The 22,971-nt window shown below is 43.3% G+C and overlaps 1 protein-coding gene across 6 annotated transcripts in view; it reads right to left on the minus strand.

Annotated features, from left to right (window-relative positions):
- Positions 1-22,971, minus strand: part of LOC138748905 (transportin-3-like) — a 62,691-nt gene that overhangs the window by 3,128 nt on the left and 36,592 nt on the right. For 4 of the 6 annotated variants that reach the window (XM_069909822.1, XM_069909820.1, XM_069909821.1 and 1 more), the window contains 10 exons: positions 22,294-22,385; positions 20,150-20,226; positions 18,010-18,070; positions 15,979-16,119; positions 15,277-15,393; positions 14,710-14,804; positions 11,537-11,693; positions 10,148-10,315; positions 4,155-4,297; positions 2,027-2,115 (listed from right to left, as the gene is read on the minus strand). In XM_069909822.1, coding sequence (XP_069765923.1) covers positions 2,055-2,115; positions 4,155-4,297; positions 10,148-10,315; positions 11,537-11,693; positions 14,710-14,804; positions 15,277-15,393; positions 15,979-16,119; positions 18,010-18,070; positions 20,150-20,226; positions 22,294-22,385 — 1,112 coding nt within the window. In that variant the 3' untranslated portion in view covers positions 2,027-2,054. Of the gene's footprint in view, positions 1-2,026; positions 2,116-4,154; positions 4,298-8,616; positions 8,791-10,147; positions 10,316-11,536; positions 11,694-14,709; positions 14,805-15,276; positions 15,394-15,978; positions 16,120-18,009; positions 18,071-20,149; positions 20,227-22,293; positions 22,386-22,971 lie in introns of those variants that run through there. The other 2 variants (XM_069909823.1, XR_011348314.1) reach the window with 2 other exon arrangements.

A 22,971-nucleotide genomic window follows, 5' to 3' on the forward strand; every position in this document is an offset into this window, starting at 1 on the left:
AATGCAGTTCAGCATCACAGACAACCTTCCTTCATCTTGAAATTATGAAAAATGCAACCCCCCAATTAATCTCCAGTTTGGTGATTAATACATTTAGAGTGCATTTTGCTTAGCTAACATTATCAATTTCTCTCTTCATTGTCCAGCTTCAGTGCTCCAAAGGATGGCAAGTCATGTTATATTTAAACTTGTGCACCTGAGCAAGCGGATGCCATGTCCTTGATACCCAACCGTAACACAGCCGAAGATCTATCCCATCTCCCTCCTCCCCCAGCAGCCTTGGCAGTTTATCACTCCTCATCTCTGGTCGTCTATCTGTCATGGACCGATATTTCCCCATTGTCAACAACCCACTGGAATCCGTGGGACTCCTGCACTGATCTCAGCTTTTAACTCAAAACCTCTGACCACTTCCCATGGCTGACAGGCTCCCGCCAACATCCAGCATTGGTCTAAACCAGGTCAGTTCCAACTCCCAGCAGCTCAATGCTCCGAATGATGAAGCCTGTTCTCCGTCAGTGAATTCAAATCTGGTCACCTGACAGGAGAAACCAAAATCCTGATTAAATAAAGACCCAATGTTGGATTTAATTAAAATAACAGGAGGCTGCTATTTGGCCTACTGGGTGTGTGCTGACTCCCCAAAGAACGATCCCACTAGTCCATGATCCTCACCAACCCCAGTCCCCTTCTTATTCTCTCCATCCCTCCATCTCACTTGGATTCTTTTACACTCTCCTCCATCAAATGGTAATTTATACTGGCCAAATAATCAATGATCACTCATTTTTGGGATTTATTAAACTGTACCACAGGAATAATTCTGGATAATTAGAGCATCCACCATCTCCATCCTTCTAAATGTTCTGGGTTGCAGATCAGCTCCTTGGGATTTATCAGCTTGTCATCTCACCAATCTCCAGTTCCAAAACATTTCATCTAATGTAGTTCCTCACTCATTGGACCTTTGGCTCATTAGTATTTAGCATTAATTGCATGCATTGTCAAAGGTTACTTAATAAACAAGGACAGAGCAGTAACAGTGATAATATCCTGACAATAAATACAGTTGCCTTTTGAAAAACTACTCCACATGAAGACCTTCCATTATATCCAATCTGTACATGCTAATGCTACAACTTGTACAAAACGCTTCAAAATCACTTTAGTGCTAGACAAGAGAAATTATACAGTAAAACCTCTGGTATCCGGCACCTACAGGGATCAGTCGATGCCAGATAAGTGTATTTTCTGGTTGCTTGAGACTTACTCTTACAATGTCTAACTAATAAACCTGCATTAAGAATGAATAGCTTATAAGACAATACTAGACTGTACTTACACTGAACAAACTTGCATCAAAATATAAACCTTAAAGCATTTTTCTTTATATTCACATTCTTTGAAAACATTTAACTGAGGCTGCATCCACAAGTTCCTCCTGCTCCACGGAGCCGCCCAAAAGACAAACAATAACATTAAAGATAATTAAAACACCCCCCCTCCCCCCAGGTTTATAGGTAAAGCCTCTGACCAGGGTGACTCTTACTAAACAGGGATAAGGAGACTCTTTAAGAGAGTCATCAACCAGCTCTTCATCCTGGGCAACGCCATCGCTGTTTCACACAACTTTATTCAAACACTTGCTACGAGCAAAGCACGACCAAGGCACCCTGCTGGCTGAATATTGGCTCCCATCTTCACCAAGGGTGTGTGTTACTTCAGAAAATATTTACTTTTACAATTGTAAATTTTTTTTTAACCCATTATTTTAATTTTTTTAATTTATTTTCAATTTGTTTTGCTGGTTGCTTGAAATACCAAGGGTTTACTGTAGATTGCTTCCCAATATCGATCAAGAAAGAAGCACACGTCTAAAAGGAAACACTCATCAAGCCCGACAGCACCTTGTGAAAGAACCAGTTCATGTTTCTGGCTGAGGATGTTGCCTGACCCACTGGATGTATTTAACGTTTTTATTTGTTTCAGATTTCCTGCAAGTGTAGTTGTTCTGTTGTTCACTTACGCTGTGTCTGTATGGTCACGTCCTGTCGCTATCTGTAGAAACCAGAGAACTCCATCAAGGACCAACCTATCATGGCAGCGTCTTCAGCACTACAGGGCAAAGAGAAAAGTTGTATAGCGAGGAGGTTTAAATGTTTTTACAGTAAAATGATCAAAAATACCAAACACCCGCGTACCCTAAATCAAGTGAAGCACCACGTTAGACTGGGGTTTGTATAGTATTGGAATCAGAATCGTATTATTGTCATAAAAATCATTTTCACAGCAGCATTACAGAGACAGCATTATTAACGATATGTCTTGCTATAAATTACATTAAAAAAATAAATAAGTGGAAAAGAAGAGAAAGTGAAGTGGTGTCTGTGGTTCATTGTCCATTCCGAAGTCTGACAGCATAGGAGAAGAAGCTATTTTTGTACTGTTTGGTGTTTGTTTTCAGGCTCTTGTACCTCCTTCCTGTTGGTAGCAGTATGAAGAGGGCATGGCCTGGAGGGGGGGGGGGTTCCTTGAGGATAGAAGCTGCTTTCTTGAGAATCCGCCTTTTGTAAATGTCCTCGATGCAGTGAAGACTGGTGCCTGTGACGGTGCTGGCTGAGTTCAAAACCCTCCTCCTGTCCTGTGCACCTCCATACCAGATAATGATGCAACCAGTCAGAGCGATCTCCAAGGTACATCTGTAGAAATTTGCAAGAGTCTTTGGTGAGATACCAAATCTTCTCACAAAGTGAGCTTTCTTCGTGATTGCATTGGCATGGAGGCCCCAGGATAGATCTTCAGAGAGGAATATTGGAGCACAGAATATGAAAAAGGCAAATGACCTCCATGGCTAAAAACACAATTTTTGAAAGTATGCCAAACAGGAGATGCTTGGCAAGAGAACTCCTGTGGGGACATGGCAACCTCTACTACTATAGGTAATAAAGAAACCAAAACCAATAAATCAGGTTCATTGCAACACCTCAGGTCCAAAATTTTAGTCATATAATCATTGCTTCTCATGGATGCCAAGTTCCTCCAGCAGTTTTGTGTATTAAACAATGATCAGATTCAGATTTACTGACAAGAGTACGTACATGACATCACATACAACCCTGATTCTTTATCCTGCGGGTGTGCACAAAAATTACAATTGTTAGTGCAAAAGAAAATTGTACACAGTGTAAACAAAGAACTGTAAACAAATAACAAAAGTAAACAAACTGACTGTGCAATACTGAGAGAATAAAAAACCATCAATAAGGTGCACAAGTAAGAGTCTTTAAATGAGTTTTTCGCTGAGTCGTCTGACAGTGGAGGGGTAGCAGCTGTTCCTGGTCCGAGTCTTGTGGCACCTCCACCTCTTTTTGATGGCAGTAGCGAGTACAGAGCATGTGCTGGGTGGTGTGGGTCTTTGATGATCGCTGCCGCTCTCCGACAGCAATGAACTCCATGGTGGGGAAGGTTTTGCCTGTGATGTCCTGGGCTGTGCCTGCTACTTTTTGCAGGGATTTATGCTCAGAGGAATTGATGTCCCCATACCAGACCATGATGCAGCTGGGACAGCACACTTTCCTCCCCATCCTTGTAGAAATTTGCCAAGGTTTCTAGTGTCATCCCAAACCTCTGCAAACTCCTGAGGAAGTAGAGGCACTGATGTACTTTCTTCACGATGACATTGGTGTGTGGGGTCCAGGAAAGATCCTCTGAGATAGTGACTCCCAAGAACTTAAAAGCTCACCCTCTCCACCTCTGATTCCCCCCCCATGATCATTGGATTTTACCCCTCTGGTTTGTCCCCCCCCTTGAAGTCAAAAATCAGCTCCTTAGTGGTAGAGTTTCTTGTTGAACTCATCGCAATAAAACATTTCGGAGGAAGTAGAAAGATTGCAATAAAGGAGCAGATAAACTGATGGAGTGAGATAAAGTTTGTGCTGGTCTCATTTCAAAAGATATCCCGGAGATTTTACAATGAGAATCAATGAATAATTTAACAGCAGCCGATAAGACTCCAGCAGTTTCATCACTGACACCACCGTATTCTCTGACTTGTTCAAAAAATGCACATTCTTTCCCACTGCAGCCATAACTGGGTCACAGTTATTACTGGCAGGTCACCATGCAACTGACCGATTAGCGACACTGGCACTTACCACATGACCTGCTGGTGGAACTCTGTGACTTGCTCTTCTGTGGCCGTGATAGCTCCAGCCGACAATTCCTTCGGGAGGCCCTTGAGAGCATCTTCCAGCCACTGACAGAATGTCTGGCACCAACAACACAAAAAGCACCCAAGCTAGGTTAGAAGGAGGTCAACAGATTTCAGTTAGATTTCACATCTTGGCCATGAGCTTTGGCAATATTTGGCTGTATAGTTTGCAAGGACCACCTCGAGAATGCATCTGGTTTCACATGTTGGTCATGAGCTTTGGCAATATTTGGTTGTATAGTTTGCAAGGACCACCTCGAGAATGCATCTGGTGACTATGTAATATTAGCTGAAAGGTGTTGAGACTCTGTCTGGCAATTTCCAAGTTTGGCTTTGGGCAACGACCTGGCAAGTTATCTGCCTGCACATTTGAGTTCATTTCTGGTTGAGACCTTGTTCATTGCATAGATTTACGACTGTGGCCAGAGTTTGATGGAACAGTGATGAGGAGCAGGATCATTTAGATATACAGTTCACTGCAGGGTTTCTATTTCAAACACACAAGATATCGGAGCAGAAGTCGGCCCATTGGCCCACAGAGTCTGCTCAGCCATTCTAATCATGAGCTGATCCATCCTCCCACTCAGCCCCACTCCCCATGACCCTTGATGACCTGACTAATCAAATTAACATCAATCTCTGCCTTAATTACTCCCAATGACTTCACTTCCACAGCTGCCTTTGGCAACAAGTTCCACAGACTCATGACCCTCTGGTTACAGAAATATTTCCACATCTGTTTTAAATAGACACCATTTTACCCTAGACTCCTCTACCACGAGGAAAAAACCTTGCCACATCTACTCTGTTCAGACCTCTCAGCATTCGAAATATCTCTGAGCATGCCCCCCCACCCCCCCACCACCACCATCCCTCTGTACTCCAACAAGTACAGTCCAAGAGCCTGATCTGCTAACCCATTAATTCTTGGTATCATTCTAGTAAATCTACTCTAAACCCTCTCCAACTCCAGCACATCTCTCAAATAAGCAACCCAAAACCTATATACAGTACTCAGTTTGAGGTTTCACTAGAGCCTTATGGAGTCTCACTACTCTTACATGCTATTCCTATAGAAATGAATGCCAATATTGCATCCGCCGCCTTCACCATCGATTCAACCTGGAGGTCAACCTTTAGGGCAGTGGTTCACAACCTTCCCCCCAACCCACCCCCACCCACTCACATACCACCTTAAGTAATCCCTTACTGACCAGAGCGCCTTTGGCATCTGAGTGGGGAAAAATGTTGAGAACCACTGCTTTAGGGTATTCTGCGCAAGGACTCCCAAGTTCTTTTGCACCTCCGAACTTTGAATTTTTCTCCCCAACTAAGTAATAGTCTGCTCGTCTATTTCTTCTATCGAAGTGCATGAGCGACCACTTTCCAACATTGTATCGTCTGCCACCTTTTTACCCATTCTCTCAAACTATCAAAGTCTCTCTGCAGCCTTCCTGTATCCTCAGCACCACCTATTTTGGGATCATCTGCACACTTAACCACAAAGCCATCTGTTTCATAATCCAAATCATTTATATACAATGTGAAAAGAAGCGGCCCCAACGCTAGTGGTAACTGGTAATTGATCCCTTTATTCCTTTTCTGTTTCCTGTGGAACAGTCAAGGCTCTACCCATGCTGGTACCCTTCCTGTGATTCCATTGTTAAGCAGCCTCATGTCGAAGGTCTTTTGAAAGTCCAAACACACAACATCCACACCATCTCCCCTGTCTATCCTACGTGATCACTTAAAAAAAATTGCAATAGGTTTGTCAGACATGCTGACTTGGGCTTATCCTTTCATGCACCTCTGGGTACTCTTAATCCTTAACAATCAATTCCAACAGCTTCCCAAAGTCATGTACTACACCTATCACTTTTCAGTGGCCACATTTGTTTTGAGAATTCCATCATTTTTATGGCCTGTGTGTTTTCTAGCCTGCCTGCTTTCTCTATTCCGATCACAACTGCTCTGGATCTTAACTCAGCCGACGTGCCCCAGTTCCATCATACCCAAGAGGCCAACTTAAACTTTTGACTTTGACATTGGCGACTCGCTCACAAGTGATGTCACATGGGAGAAAAGTTCACTACCACTTTGGCAATACAACTCCTGAATGAGTGGCAAGAGCAAGAGAGAGGAGCATTGGCCATGCTGGATTTCATACCCTATCCCAAGTCCAATCCACCTCCCCTTAAGCAAAACAAAAACAGGAAATGCACACTAGCCTGTTCATCGAATGGGGAAAGGCAAGATCTTAATCTTTTGAGCAGAAATGCCGCAGAGCAGTTCATTAAAGGCACCAAAAGAATCATTAATCAGCTCTCTTCTCGTTAGGCAGACGTGTTACAGTGGATACCGGAAATCCAAACTATAAACAGTAAATGAAACTTTAAAAATGCTTTCATTTAATTTACTGCTTATCTAAACTAGGCTATTTGGAGATAAATTGAGGCCATATTGTTGAATGTCTGGAGTTAGACTGGGTGACAACGATAGATTTTCATGCCCAAAGGATTTTAGTGAATTATCTGGGCTTTTTAAACCATAGTCTAGTTGTTTCTTGACCATTTTTTGAGATTATGTCAAAATAATTTAATTTCCCAGTTGCTGTAGAGGGATTTGAACTCATATCACTGGACCAACCATTCTATGTGCATTACCTCCCCCAGCAACCAAGAAGATTTGCATATTTTCTCCATGGAGATTGACTTTCCTTTCAAAAGCAATACTAACCTGTTGGTTCCAGTCGATGTTTACAACTGGGGTTGCTCTGGACCCGTTTATCCTACCCCTGCACACTGGGTAATTTAAGGGCACTCTTGCCCCTCTGGTGATATGGTGAGTCCCTCCAAAAGGTAAGTGGCCAGGGAGAGTGTGGAATTGGAAGGCGGCTAGGGGAAAACACTGTCGGGGCAAACACCGTCAGGAGTTGGGGGCAAACAGTGTCAGACCAGTAGGGAGCGGAGTGGGCTGTCAGGGAATGGATTGGGTTGGCAGGAGGAGCAATGGCCATCCTTCTTACCCACAATCCCCCACACTGCTGGAACCGCTCCGGCATTCCAGCAGCATGGGGGGAATTATGGGTAAGGAAGATGGCCACTGCACGCAAGTGCTGACATCACTTTCTACCCAGACAGCAGCAACTACACAGTGCGTGTACCCGGGTAGACAATCCATCTCCGAGGTGATCTGCCTATCAGTGCAGTTTTTTAAAATTCTACCCATTGGCCTGTACACAGGCAGATAACCTGCCAAATTGGCAGGTTAAACTCATGTGACAATCCAATAGTGATTGAAGCAGTGATGTAGCTGTTAGGACTGCTGCCTCATGCCTCTATGGATAACAGATCAAGGGGAGTACCAGAAAGAGGGGGAAAATGGGACTAATGGCATTGCTTCCCACTCCCCCCCATTCCCCCCTTCCCGGGAGCCAGGATGGACTGGATAGCCTCCCTGCATCTCGAAGATTCTGGCATCTGCAGTTCGTGTGCTCTTCAACTTCCTTTAGTAATTTTTCCCCACCACATGTGATGGCTTGTTCTGAAATCCACCAACTGCCATGGATTTCTTTATGCCCATGAGAACAGCGAGCATGAGTGTATGTTGGTGGTGCAGCGATGAAGTAATCAGATCAGGTGTAAACAAAGTTCAAATCCCACTGCAAGAGCAGTGTGACCAAGACTGCAGTTGCTGGAATTGAGAGCCAGCTGGTGGAAAAGCAGGATCCGTGGAGGCAAAGAGCTAAATTTAGACATACCCCACAGTAACAGGCCCCTTTGGCCGCCCAATTAAACCCAATTAATCTACAACCCCCAATACGTTTTGAAGAGTGGGAGGAAACCAGAGCACCCGGAAGAAACCTACGTAGACATAGGGAGAACTCCTTACAGACAGCACAGGATTCAAACAGTGTTCCGCTAACTGCTACGCCAATCATTGTGACCCCCCTGGTCACAATCCTGCATCATGACTGACGCCATTGAGGAAATGAAGACATTAAAGGGAAAGATGAGGCAGAGGCTGGTGGCTGACAGGCAGGACCAATTGTGGTGATGGAGGGGGGGGGTGGGGGGTGGCAAGTGAAATGATGAACAAATGGAGCCAAGTAGTGGGGAAAGAGGAGAGTGTTGAGGTAATGCCAATTTAAATTCAGTTAATGAGCTGGAACGAATGTACAAACCTATCAAAAAAACACTTGTTTCACTAATATCCTTCAGTGCAGTAAATCTACCAGTCTCTCCTGGTCTGTAGGTCAACTCCAGATATCTGCACTATTTAGTTGACCTCTGAAGTGGCCAAGCAAGCCACTCAGTTCAGAAGTTTCTGTCTGTGATGTCCAGTTCTCAAAAAAAAAAATGAATTAATTAGAAAACAAAAAAGCAGGACATTCAACTCTTACTTACATTCACTTACACAGACGGGAGCATTAGATTTGGATCAGGGATTGGGTGGAGTCCCTCCAAGGTCAGTTCTGGACACCACAATTAAGATCAGGAAATGCAGCACAGATCCAGCTGGGGTCCCTCAATAGCACAACCACATGAAGCAGGTTGAAAAAGCGAGGATGGGAAAAGTGTCTACAATGGGATAAACAGGTTTAAGTGAATGGTAGAGTCAGAAAGGTTAGAAAATGGAAAATAAAGTGAGGTTATGAAGAAAGACTAGAAAGAATATTTTTAAGCAGAAAGCTTTTTTTTTAAAAAAATGGTGTGAAACATAGGTTGACATGGAAGGATTCTAGTATGATGCTTCATGACAGGGAAAGTAAACCTAATAGTGTATCAGGCAATTAGATTCCAGCATCTCCTGCCTGACTCTACATGATCCCATCAAACAAAATTATCAGGGGGTAGAGATAGAGTAAATGCAAGCAAGCTTTTTCTACTGAGGGTAGGTGAGATACAAACCAGAAGGAGATGGGTCAGGGTAAAAGGAGAAAGTTTAAGGAGAACATTAGGGGAAACTTCTTCACAGAGAGTGGTAGGAGTGTGGACAAGCTACCAGCTGAAGCAGCGTTCGCAGCAGCGGCACATAGCTGCCCCCACCCCGATCACGGTAGCAACTGCTCTTCCCCCAATCGCGGCAGCGACCACTCTTCCCCCCCACCCCCCCACCCTCGCAGCAGTGGCACTTCAACCAGGGATTTCCCAGTGATGGATCACCATTTCCCCTCTTAAACTGCAGGACACCCGGGTAAGTTTTACTGGGGCCCCCCAACCACCTCTGAGGTAGGTCAGGGACCCAGTTGGGTTCTGACCAGGTTGACCCAGTGAGACTCCTTCAAATCGCCATGTACCTGGGTCACTAACCGTGCAAATTGCCCGGTTAACCCCATTTTAGATGGCAGTTTAAAAGGGCCTAGAGCTGTATCGATTCTACAATTTTTAAACTTAGACATGCAGCATGCTATCAGGCCATTTCAGCCCACAAGTACATACTGGGGGTGTAGGTTAATTGGGCAGCACGAACTTATGGAGCAAAATGGCCTGTTACTGTGCTGTATGTCTAAATTAAAAATTAAAAGGTTGCCTACCCCTGCGTGACTAGTGTGAAGGCATTGCTTTTCAAGTAGTGATCGAGGGAGACTGGCCTTTCCTCCCTGGAGTTTGTAAGAATTATAGATGACCATGAAGATATACAGAGAGAGGAATCAATCGGATGGATCCTCTGAGAACCTAGAAAGGGAGTGAACTCTCAGGATCAGCCACCCAAGAACGAGATGAGTGTTAGAAGCCTCTGTAGAGGGCTTTGGATGTTCAGTCAATGATTACACAACAGACTTGGCAATAGAACCAAGGGACAGAAGGAATCAGTGCAAGGGTGGAGCCAAGGACAGAATCATCCACTCAAGAGAGGAGCTGGACAAAAGGGCAAATGGCCTTCTCTTTCCATTCACTTCACAAATACAGCATCAGAAATGAAGCTCCCACTCACCTTCCGATCAAAAATGCGGAGTTCCCACATGACATCTGCCACGTTTCCAAGCATGCTCGGCACAAGGTAGAAGCAGCATGCCTGTACCAGCTGAGCCACCAACAGTGCCCCGCTCTCCCCCAGAAATCTGTGGACCAGGTTCTTTCGGAGCTCAAAGTCTTCTTTATGCTGAAACACAACAGATGCAGTTACCCTGGAATGAAGTGGTCACAGAGTCTCCGCTTGGGCATTTGACCATGTTCAGTTCCACTCAAAGCATCTTCCAATTTACAAGGGTGGTAGTATAGCAATCTTGGGCATTACTCAGGAAACGTAGAACCTTGACTGTACCTTCAAGGCCATGTGTTTTCTAACACAGCTTAATGCCTTGGTCTTTGCTTGACCAGTTTGTAAAAGCTCTTGCCCCCAAATTAAGAGAGCACCCACCAGACAAATTTTCTGCATTGTACAGTAAAATCCCTGTTATCCGGAATTCAAGCAACTGCAAAATAAATTGAAGGAGTAAAAAAATGAAGGTTTAAAGTTCTCCATTCGCACAACATGCAATCTCAAATAACCAGAAAACTCACTTATTTGGCGCGCCTGGCCATTCGTTCTCCATTCACACAACATGCAATCTCAAATAACCAGAAAACTCACTTATTTGGCGCGCCTGGCCATTCGTTCTCCATTCACACAACATGCAATCTCAAACAACCAGAAAACTCACTTATTTGGCGCGCCTGGCCATTCGTTCTCCATTCACACAACATGCAATCTCAAATAACCAGAAAACTCACTTATTTGGCGCGCCTGGCCATTCGTTCTCCATTCACACAACATGCAATCTCAAACAACCAGAAAACTCACTTATTTGGCGCGCCTGGCCATTCGTTCTCCAATCACACAACATGCAACCTCAAATAACCAGAAAACTCACTTATTTGGCGCGCCTGGCCATTCGTTCTCCATTCGCACAACATGCAATCTCAAATAACTAGAAAGCTCACTTATTTGGCATCTACCAATCCCTGTAGGATCTGGATACCAGGGGTTTCACTGCATTGTTGTTCCATGGAGAACATTCCCAAGCATTTCATAGCAAATGATTCATTATTGTGTTAAAGGCAAAAGTGGCCATCATCCCACAAATGCTGGCCCAGGTCTCCAACAGAGCCACAGAATATTTTTATGCCCTCAATGGTCCGATTAACAAACTGAGAGTCTTTTGCTTTGTACAGTGCCTGTACAATCCTGTTTAAGTGTCACCTGAAATTATGTCCGCTGGATGGATAGACATCTGCTGAGGCATCAAAAGAGAATATAGCCATCGAGATGGTAGTTATGTCTGTCTATAAAGCAAACAGAGAGATCCAGATATTACCAATAACTTGTAAAGAGCATCCTCACCTCATTGATGGTTGCCACGTGAACCAGGTCTTGCAGGAATTTCATCACACTGGAGTTTGCATCCCGATGGTTCAGTGTCATTGCTGCCAATGCACATCGGATGATCAAGGACATCACCGGGCTTTGGATTAAAACCACTGGGCTTCGCTGAATAAATCTGCAAGAGAAATACTCAGTGATATCCCCTCATTTTGTTGGGTGCTCGCCATCCCCACACTGAGGACAGAACCGCTGTGCTCCTCTACCCCATCATGTCACGCCAACCACTAATGAGTGGTTATCAGTGGGAAAACTGTTAAGGATATTTTTGCAGGTTTTGTCCCTTGCATGAACCCAGAACAACTTTCCATCCATTAGACCAGGCTCCTCTGCACACCAGAGGAATTACTGAGATCCTTTGAGAGAGTGGGAATTAAACACACAATAATGGAAGGTTTAATACCATTCTGGGAAACATTAACCCATGAGCCATTAGATTTAAATTTAACTTAACTCTGTGAGTAAATGCAAGAACTTAAAGTTTCAGGATCAAAAGGAAAAGTTTAATGGTGAATTTGTTAAACATCTTCCAGTTGGCACACAAGCCCTTCAACCAAACTTAGCTACGGGTACGTTGAAGTTAATACCACATTGTACAAGATGCTCTTACCCTATCAGAGATGGTCTCTTTGTTCTACCCAACGCTGTCCCTCCTCCTTTGCTACTGAAAAAAAAGACCGATTTCTCTCTTTTTCAGCACTGACTTCTTCCCATCTCAAAAATAATACAACTGCTGACTGTGGAAATTTGAAATTAAAACAATGCTGGAAATACTCAGCAATTCAGAGGGTATCTGTGAAACAGTCAACATTTCAAGTTGGAGATCCTTCTGACCTGAAACATCATCACCATGGAGGCTGACTGACCTGCTGAGTACTCACTATTTTGTTTTTAAATCACAGCTGGCTGTCGAATCTTTACCGATGTAAACTGGGTGCACATTTCCTGCTAAGCAATCAAACTTCAATTGTTTAGCCAATAAAAGTTCTTTGAAAAGGATATGAAAGATATGGCAGAAACAGGTCTTTTTTGAACTACAAATTTAGAGCCATTCTCTGATTAAAGTCAAACTTAACTGGCAAATAGTTCAACTCTACAGGTACTAGATTCAAACCATTTTCCCAATGTTAGGTGAAATGGCAGTACGGTTGACGTAGCAGTTCGCGCAACGCTGTTACATTACCAGCAACTGGGACTGGGGTTCACATCCTGCGCTGTCTGTGAGGAGTTGGCTTTTCTCCCCATATCTGTGTGGGTTTCCCCCCCCCCCCCCCCAGGTGCTCTGGTTTCCTCCCACCATTCAAAACGTATGGGGGTTGTAGCTCGATTGGTGTAATTGGGCTGCATGGGCTTCTGGGGCGACAGGGCCTGTTACCGTGTTGTATGTCCAAATTTAAATTTAAAATTGGAGGCTTACAACCTCCCAAAACTGGGTGCACACAAATGAGATGCAATTTCAGATGGTGCAAAGGGTTTAAAAAACACCTTATTGATTTGCTCAGAGAGTGCTCCATTAGTGCAAGTTGATAAAACAAAACATGGTCTGGTCAGTGAACCATATTATTAGAGAGCAACACTGCAGAGTTTCCCACCAGCTTACACTGAGGAAACCACTTTTATGGAATTTGTTTACCATGACAAAACCTATTGCAATTATTCTTGGAAGAAAAATGTCATGAACAGAGATCATCAAGCTGGTATTGCTGCAAGCGGGGGAAACTCGTCCTTCATCTTCTTTCCCCATGGTAAATTCCAGCCAATCATCTTGAAGCACAGGATTCCAGAGCCAGGGAAGGAATTAACTTGCATACGTGACTGACCTTGTTGCAATCTTTAATCTCCTTCCAAATGAGTAAATTGAAATGCATGATGTGGAAGAAAAAAATGTTTTGCCCAGCGGAGGAGCTATAATTGAACAATTCCTCAAGGAGCAGTTTCTTTGATGGATATTTTTAAAATTTAAAAACAGAAACTGCTGCCAGGCAGAGCATTAATCCAGAAAGCAACATATTTCATAGCTCTGAAAGTGTTCATAGTTCATATAAAAACACCGGCTCTGTCTTCTTGACTCAAAGGCTGATAGGTAGCAGACCAGAGAAAATAGGGGGATGCCAGATACTGAAAGTAGAACACTCATTTCCAGGGCTCCACAGGGGCTGCCTCATTTCAAAGAAGGAATTTACAAAAGGTTTAAATCATTTGGAGAATCTCCAGATTATAAATATGACTTAAAGAATTTCTGCAAATTAGCAGGCATTCCAGAATAAAGCCATCAAGATGCCATTAAAAGCAGCAATTCAAAAAGTAAAACACTGCAGGGACTGGAAATTTGAAATGAGAAAGTGTAAACGGTTGGGTCAGTAGCAACTACTCGTAGAAAACTATGCTCTCGAGTGATAAATGCCAGTCTGGCCAGTGACACCCACTTTGTGAGAGGAACTGGTGGAGGCCAATCTTTGCAGCCCCTCTCCTCCCTGAAACCAGAAGCAAATTTGAATGCACAGAACACAATTAAATTTGGCCTCAGCAGCAGATTGCCATTCTTCCTGCTCCCTTGAGACTAGGGCTATATTCAGGGCAATTCTGAGGTTTAACTGGACCCAACTTCCATGTTATGACAGAGGTGGCCATTCAAGTTTCTGCTAGTTCACAGAACAAACCCATCCCACCACCAAATATCCCCCTTTGCATACTTCCTCTTTTCCATCAACTCTCTGCAGATTCTCCTCATCACCTTCAAAAAAAAAAAGGGGAGATCTACAGATGCCAATTGACCTACCAACCCCCATGTCTTCGGGACCTAGAAGGTAAATGGAACACCAGGAGCAAGCTCACATGGTCACTGCACAGGCACACCAGGCCAGTGGAATTGGGAGGCAGCATCTCCACTAGTTCATCACACTTTACACACCAACATCCCATTCAAAAAATCTGCTATAATCAAGCTCCATTACAAGTTCTTGGAATAAACTCCAAAGCTTGTTCAAACTCTACAAGTCTTTCCTCAAGCGCAAATATTTGTTGAAGAAGTACTGCAGCTCCACCCCATTTTAAGAACATCACTTTCTTTTCCATTTCTCTTGTTTAGTACAGAGTGCCAGGGCTGGCAAACACTAAATGAAAGCTTTAAATACCTTGTCGCCAAGCGAAAAAGATCGTCTACAGTGTCGGGGTGGTTCTGGAACCCTCTTGGTTGTTCTAGAAGATGGAACGTTGGCCCACAAAATGCCTGAAAGGAATTGCAAGCAAACATTTTAAAACCCTTTCAATTTTGTGTGCTGAAAGCACTTGGTCCACTGGAAGTATAAATGTTTGATCTTAAAACAGACACTCCTCATCTTACGATGAGGTTGTGTTCCGATAAACCCTTGCAAGTCGAGGAATTGGAATTTTAGTGCAGTTACTGAAATGATAGAGTGTTGACTACATAACTTCTGTGTCATCTATTTCCTCTGAGGGGTTGTAGCACCAATTACACTCATGGGTGGTCACTTTTTGTTTGCTTGTCTTTCTAAAAAAATTTACAGAATATGTATTTTTTTTTAAATATATAAGTTTTACAGAGAATAACTTTACAGAAGTTCAAATCTTCATTGGAACCCCAGATTTGAATCAAGTTTCAGGTTGGAAGGCTAACGATAAATAGATCAGGAGAACTTAAAAACTGGTCCTACAGTTCACCAGCCTCGCACTTCACTAACCTGCATCATCTCCAGTAGACCTTGCGTGCAGCTCTCTTCACTGCCGTATTCATCCACCAATATACTACCCAGGTATAGAAAGCAGGAGTGTTGATGAGACTGGTACACAGTTACCATCTGGATAAGGAAAGAAAGGTGAGAGAATCCACTTTACATCTTCGCTATCCATTCTACAATTCCAGTCTATTCTGTAATGTGCAGTCTCCATGTTACATAAGTACGTGGCACAAGTAGAGCTGGCATTTCAGCAAGGCAAGGTGGAGCCATGGGGACAAGCTCGATGAGGTATTGTTCAGAAGGTCCAAGGTGTTACATTGTCCATGCCGACCATTCACCACCCACTTACACTAATCCCATTTGATTCTCCCCATTTTCTCTGCAACTCTCAAATTTCTCCCACTTGGCGGCACACGAAGAGAGACTGACAACAGCCAGTTATCCTTCCTGCCTGGGCATCTTTGGAATGTGAAAGGAAACCCATGCAGTCTTATGGTGAATGAGCAAGCACGCCACAGACGGCAGAGACCAGCCTCAAAGCAGGCCACTGGTGCTCCGGAAGCGGCTCTATGAAGAGTCCACACCCAGGCGGGCGCCCCGAATCTGTTTTGGGGCAGCTTATTTTTCCCTGAGGGTCAGTAATTATTTCCAATTATTCATCCTATGTATGCATGAAATGGACACTAAGCGTGTGCGCACACACACCTGAGACACCAGAGGTTGAATCAGCAAAGCAGAGCCTTTCCCAACACATCTGATTGCAAAGCGCAGGCAACGACAGCATCGCTCCGCCATCCGATTATCAGCCTGATGCCGGTACAGGGTTTCGGAAATCACTGGCCACAGCTGCAAAGGAAAACAGGATGGAAGTGAGTTAAAAAAAAAAAAGATTTTATGGGAACCAGAATCCAATTCGACATGCCCTCAGTTTGCAACTTCCAAACCAACCAATATAGCAATAGAGAAACAACTCAGCAGGTCCTGCAGCGTCCAGAGGAAATGAAAGGATAATCAACCTTTCAGACCTGGGCCCTCGTCAAGGCTATCCTCTACTTCACATGGATACTGCGTGACCTGCTGAGCTTCGCCAGCATGTTTGTGTATTGCACTCGACCACAGCATCCGCAGAGTTTCTTGATCTTTCAAGGCAAGAGACTTTCTAATCACAGAAGCCAAGTCTTGCTGAGTGCACCTGCAAGAGCTGCTGGAGACCGGCTCATGGGAAACAGGTATGGAACCGGGATTGGAGAGGGTGCTGATGAGCTCCTGGATGGCTCAGGCACTGAAGGTTTCCTGATCGTATTAGCGGTATGGATCTGGAGCCTGGGATGTCAATGGATTGTACTGGAGTCTGTGCAGCTAGAGGCTGCCGGAGACAAATCCATGGACACTCAGTGACTCTGAAAGGACACTCTTTTGCTTCTCATTCTCCTACTGTTAGAGGCATTGGGCAATGCTCATGGGAACTCTTTGCTTTGTGGCAGACAAAACCTGAAGTATATCATGTATATTACATGTTTATGAATTATTACTGGTCAATAAAAGGAATCTTGACATTAGCCCAGCATGGTTTGCCTCAGTAGCGAAGTTTTCTTTGGGTTGCTCCATTCACCCCTCCTAAATTAGGAGCAGGTCCATCTAAATTACTGGCCTCCCTGCAAAGGTTGGTTGCAGGATGAAGGTTTTCTTTCCCCCTGGCCTCAGCCACCTCTCAAACCAATGGTTGCACTGTCCAAGTGCTTCACAAATCAATAACTTGCTGGAATAAACAGGAAACCATGAATCTGCACAGGGTCGGAAGTGCTGGGGAGGGGGGTAAGTCCACAGACACTATCTGCAAGGACTCCCTTTTTCAACTCTCGCTGGTGGGGGCACTGGGACAGTGGCGCCTCTTTGCGTGCCTTTACGTCAATCAATAGTCAAGATGTTATGTGTATTACACACATGACAATAAAGGAATCTTAACCAATTCATAGCCCAAAATACAAACAAATTTTACATTGCAAATTGAGAAATATTACATGGGCAGCATAGTTAGTACAACACTGTAACAGCGCCGGCGTTCAGAATTCGAATCCGGCACTATCTGTAAGGAGTTTGTATGTTCTCCTCCGGGTGATCTGGTTTCCTTCCACCTTTCAAAACCTACGGGGATTGTAGGTTCATTGGGATATTTGGCTCATGGGCCAAAAGGGCCTATTACTGTGCAGTATTTCTAAATTTTAAAAATATCAATTTAAAATGGACATATTTTGGATGGTCAGACATTTGGAAACAGCTGAAAAGATCTTTGGCAGGGGTGGGCCACAAGGATCCATACCCCAAGGCTGAGTTGCCAGCTGGGTCTGCGCTGCCCTGAAATAGAATGAAATTTCTCCTTCAGGGCAACAACGGTTAGCGTTGCCAGGGCAAATTGAGTATGATCCAATTGAGTTACATCAGAGTTAAGATAACTAGCAGGTAAGACAAATCACTTGCTCATGCCCTGATGAGGAACCCCATCCGACACTGAACCTCTTTCCAAATGTTGACGCATCTCTCATTATTTCTTCATTGCTTAATATCCTTCCATCACGTGAGTCCACCACCCTGCACCCCCATCGTCCCTCCCACTGGCAGGCAAGCCCACCACCACTCCTCACCCACAGCCCTCCAGTTGTTAACACACAGCCTATTTTTCCAATTTACAGATGATCCTTTTTGGGACCTCAGGCCATTAACAAGTGAGTCTCTTACCTCCTGGATGACTTTCTGAAAGGGATGTGGCCTCCCTTCCACCACAGTCGCATTCGTGTGCCTGTGGAAAGGAGGTGGAGAATTACCACAGGATTGTTAACACCGCATCTGCCATTTTAAGAAAATTAGCACTTCAAATTAGTTTAGATTAAATCTGATGGGATGCTTGACAATTATTGTGACCATTGTAGCAAAGAAGCTTTCCTCCTAATAGATGCCTTGCATAACTTACTGAATAGCTTCACAAATAAGGCATATTAGGAGTGTCGCTACCGTGAACCCCATTTGATATGATTGCTTCAGCAATGGGATAATGATCAACTTTTTTAAAAAAAAAAAGATTTTGCACAGAACTAGCTTAGAACAAGGAAGAATTCCACTCTTGAGCTTTTATGTGAACTCACAGAGGACTGGAGAATGCGGTTTCACCAGGTTGTACTTGTGAAATCGGATAATAAAACAAACATTTGCACAGGAGGAGATGGAGGTTGTGGGAAGGCAGCAAAAAATACTTAGTGATGATTGCAAAACACTGCTGAATAGAAGAATATTTGGAGATAGGAGTTTGATTCAGGAGTGTGGAGAAGCTCTTTAGCCACCCTCCTGGAAGATCTGGTCCTGTACAATCCCTGGATAGAAGAAGCATGGTTCAAGGTTCAAATGCATTTCATCATTCTGAATGGTGGGTGTATGGATGATCTGTCAGGTGAAGTTGTCGAGTGGGTACAATTGTAAAGTCATTTTGATAAGGTTTAAAGGGATACGCCAAAGGAGTTCAGATGGACACTCTGGTCAGCATGGATGTTGGGCTGAAGGGCCTTTTTGTATTGCATGATTCTATATGTCTCACTCTCAGGGAAGCATCTCGTCCTGTACGAGTGAGAACCCCTTACACTCCCACAGCATTAGTGACTGGGAATTATGCCAATTTCTGCCAGGTCTGAGGCAGTTAGTAGGAACTGAGCAGTTCCTTGGGTCATTTAGCATTCCCACTGTCCGTCTGCCCCAAAACATCTTGTTAAACCAGCTGCCAAGTCCAGGAAGGGGCAGTGTACATTAATGAAAACTTCACCATTTTATAATGGGCACAAGAATGCAAATTGTAAATTTAGACCTACAGCACAGTAACAGGCCCTTTTGACCCATGAGCCCGTGCCACCCAATTACACCCGATTGACCTACAACACCCCCCTGGTACGATTTTTGGAAGGAGGGAAGAAACTGGAACACTTGAGGAAACTCACACTGACAAGGAAAGAACTCCTTACAGTCAGCGCTGGATTTGAACCTCAGGCCTGGTCACTGGCTCCATAACAGCATTACACTAACTGCTAGGCTAACCAAGCCACCAAGGACAAAAGGCTGAAGTGTCAGCGAGAAAGGAGTATGGAGACAGTAACCAGAACGGTCTTTAAAGTAGTTATGACAAAGAACAAGGATGGACTGGAAATAGTACACACGCCACATGCAAGCAAATCAATATTGCAAGCAAATGAAAGTCATTCAAAAAGTGAATCAGAGAGAGTCAATTCGCCCCTTTTACATAGCCTCTTCAAGGCAGGAATATTGCGCCACGCTGTTCTTTGTAAAAGGTATGAACATGGAATTTTGGGGGGGGGGGGGGGGTCATTGCTGCCTTTAAGCCGGCAGCAGAGGTCATCACAGCGCCAAATCACATTATGCCGGCGTTGTTTGGTTCAGTGTAAACAAGCAAAGACGGCTTCATGACAGGTCTTCTTTTGAGCAGTATTGCAGGATCTCGGTGTAAAAAGGGCACATTCCTGCAAGATCAAGGAAGTAAAAATGTCAAGGGATTTTTAAAAATTAAAACATATGGAAGGTATGGGGAAATACAAATAGCATTGGCCCAATGAGTATAAGAAGAGTTGGGGTGGGGGTTGGCATAACAAAATTAGAAGCAAAAGGCAGTGCGTTATCACATGAGCAAGATTAAAGCATTTAATAACAAAAGCAACCAGGGAAAGAGCAGGGCCGGTTTCAGGCGACTGCACACTGACAAGGTCAGATAGAAACCCTTGGGGCATTTCCCTTAAGTGGCCAGTAAAATTCTTCCACACAAGAATCTATGCAAAGCATTAATTCAGTTAGTCAACTACACAATGGTGTGAAGTGGTTGTACCTGAATATCGCCGCTAGTCTATCCAACCACACTGCTGGATCGGCTGAGATTCCATTAGTCATGTCAGATGTCAAAAGCTTGAAAAAGAAGCAAATGCAAGGAGTTACAACACTTACTGTGGCAACAGCACGACATACAGCCAAGACATTACAGGGATCACAGAAAAGTGGAGGGTAAAAATTCAGGAGCAGGATTCCACTTCACACTCAACTCTTACTAGGGTTAGACCAGGTGGCCCCGAAGGGGAAAACAGAAACCCCTTCTTTTTTTTTTGAAGGTGACTTGATTTAATAGATGTAACATTGAAGAAATTTACATTTTAACATATGGTCTATTTGTTTACTTTGTTTAGAATCTTTTTTTTAATTTTTTTTTCACACTATGAACCTTACTGACCAAGATACATACAGACATTTTTCTCTTGAATATATAGTGTCATTTTCTCCCCTTTTCCCCCCTCCCTCACCCCCCTCTTCCCATTTATTCAAAGTTCAATCTATATTAAACCCGTTAAACAATGTCGTCACTTAGTAAAAATAAACAAGAAATTTTTATTTTTACTTTTATAGACTGAGTCAGTTCATTTCGTTGTCTTCTCCTTCTGTCATTTTAGGTGGTGGAGATTCATGGTAGGATTTCTCTATTGTGTTTCATGTATGGTTCCCATATTTGTTCAAATATTGTGATGTTATTTCTTAAATTATATGTTATTTTTTCCAATGGAATACATTTATTCATTTCTATATACCATTGTTGTATTCTCAAGTTGTCTTCTAATTTCCAGGTTGACATATACATTTTTTTGCTACAGCTAGGGCTATCCTAACAAATCTTTTTTGTGTTCCATCCAAATCGAGTCCAAATTCTATATTTCTTATATTACTTAGAAGGAAGATCTCTGGATTTTTTGGTATATTGCTTTTTGTGATTTTATTTAATATCTGGTTTAGATCTTCCCAAAACTTTTCCACTTTCTCACATGCCCAAATTGCATGTGTTGTTGTTCCCGTTTCCTTTTTACAGCGAAAACATCTGTCAGATACTGTTGGGTCCCATTTATTTAACTTTTGGGGTGTGATGTATAGCCTGTGTAACCAATTATATCGTATCATGCGTAACCTTGTGTTTATTGTATTTCTCATAGTTCCGGAGCATAGCTTTTCCCATGTTTCATTCTTTATCTTTATGTTTAGATCTTGTTCCCATTTTTGTTTAGGTTTACAGTTTGTTTCCTCGTTCTCCTTTTCTTGCAGTTTGATGTACATGTTTGTTATAAATTTTTAAATTATCATTGTGTCTGTAATCACATATTCAAAACTGCTTCCTTCTGGTAATCTCAGTCTGCTTCCCAATTTGTCCTTCAAGTAGGTTTTCATTTAGTGGTATGCAAACATTGTACTGTGAGTTATATTATATTTGTCCTTTATTTGTTCAAAAGATAATTTATTTCCCGAAAAACAATTTTCTATTCTTTTGATCCCTTTTCTCTCCCATTCTCTGAAGGAAAGGTTATTTATTGTGAAAGGGATTAGTTGATTTTGTGTCAATATTAATTTTGGAAGTTGATAATTTATTTTATTCCTTTCTACGTGAATCTTCTTCCAAATGTTGAGCAGATGGTGCAATACTGGTGAATTCTTATGTTGCACCAATTTGTTGCAGCAATATACCAAAAAACCCTTTCTTGACGAGCTTTTGAATACTACTCTTTAAATCTATTTTGAATGTAGTGAATGTAGATCAGAATTTCAGGAGACTCACTTTTTAAATTTAAATTTAGACACGCAGCACAATAACAGGCCCTTTCAGCCTACGAGCCCATGCCACCCATGGGAGGAAATCGGAGCACCTTGAGGAAATCCATGCAGATTACAGGTAGAACATACCAACTCCTTACAGACAGCACCGGACTCAACCCCCGGTCACCGGCACTGTAACAGCATTGCACAAACCACCGCTAACCATGACTTGTAGGTCATATGTCGAGTGGCAACAAAAGGAAACTTCTTCAGGAAGTAAAGGCCAAAGTCACACACTCGTTTCCCTGGATTAGTAGAGACATCATTGATTTTCCCAGTTTCTCCTTGATTGGGGAACAAAGAACTATCTCCCACATCAAAGCCAAAGAATATCACATTTCTTACTTTCTTCAGAGCAGTAACCTGCATGGAACAGAGGCGTTGGAAGGTTTCCTCAATCTTCTCTGAAGGCATCCGGGCCAACACCAAAGAAATACCTGGTAAGAAGGAAACACTGCTCATCACTTCACAATAGTGCCACTGGTATGACCTTCATGACAGCCTTAGCTCAAACCCCTTCAAAAAAGGTATTGTCCATTCTAGGCTTTACTTCCAGAGCAACCTTGGATCCCTGTGACCCACTCAGTGAATATTGCTCCACCTGCAAGGAATTGATGCTGTCACCGAGCAGCTGAGTCCTCCAACACACTGAATAGGAGCGAGAATCCTTGCAAAGGCTGAGGACGACATCAGAACATCATTTAAGATGATGAACACTCACAAGGAGCCAGTCCCCGATGGCATACTTGGCAAGGTACTGAAAATCTGTGCCAAGCAACGAGCTGGAGTGTTCAGGGACATTTTCAACTTCGCACTGCTACAGTCGAATGGTATCCCAAGAAAAGCAATGAGCTGCCTCAATGTCTATCGCCCAGTAAAACTCACACCTACAACGATGAACTGCTTTGGGAGGTTGGTCATGGCCAAATTAACATCTACCCAAGGACTGGTCCCACTGCAAGTCACCTATTAGCAGATGTAATATCACTGGCTCTCCACTCAACTCTGGAACACCTAGATAAC

Source organism: Narcine bancroftii, chromosome 13, assembly GCF_036971445.1.
Source record: "Narcine bancroftii isolate sNarBan1 chromosome 13, sNarBan1.hap1, whole genome shotgun sequence".
Lineage (NCBI taxonomy): Eukaryota > Metazoa > Chordata > Chondrichthyes > Torpediniformes > Narcinidae > Narcine > Narcine bancroftii.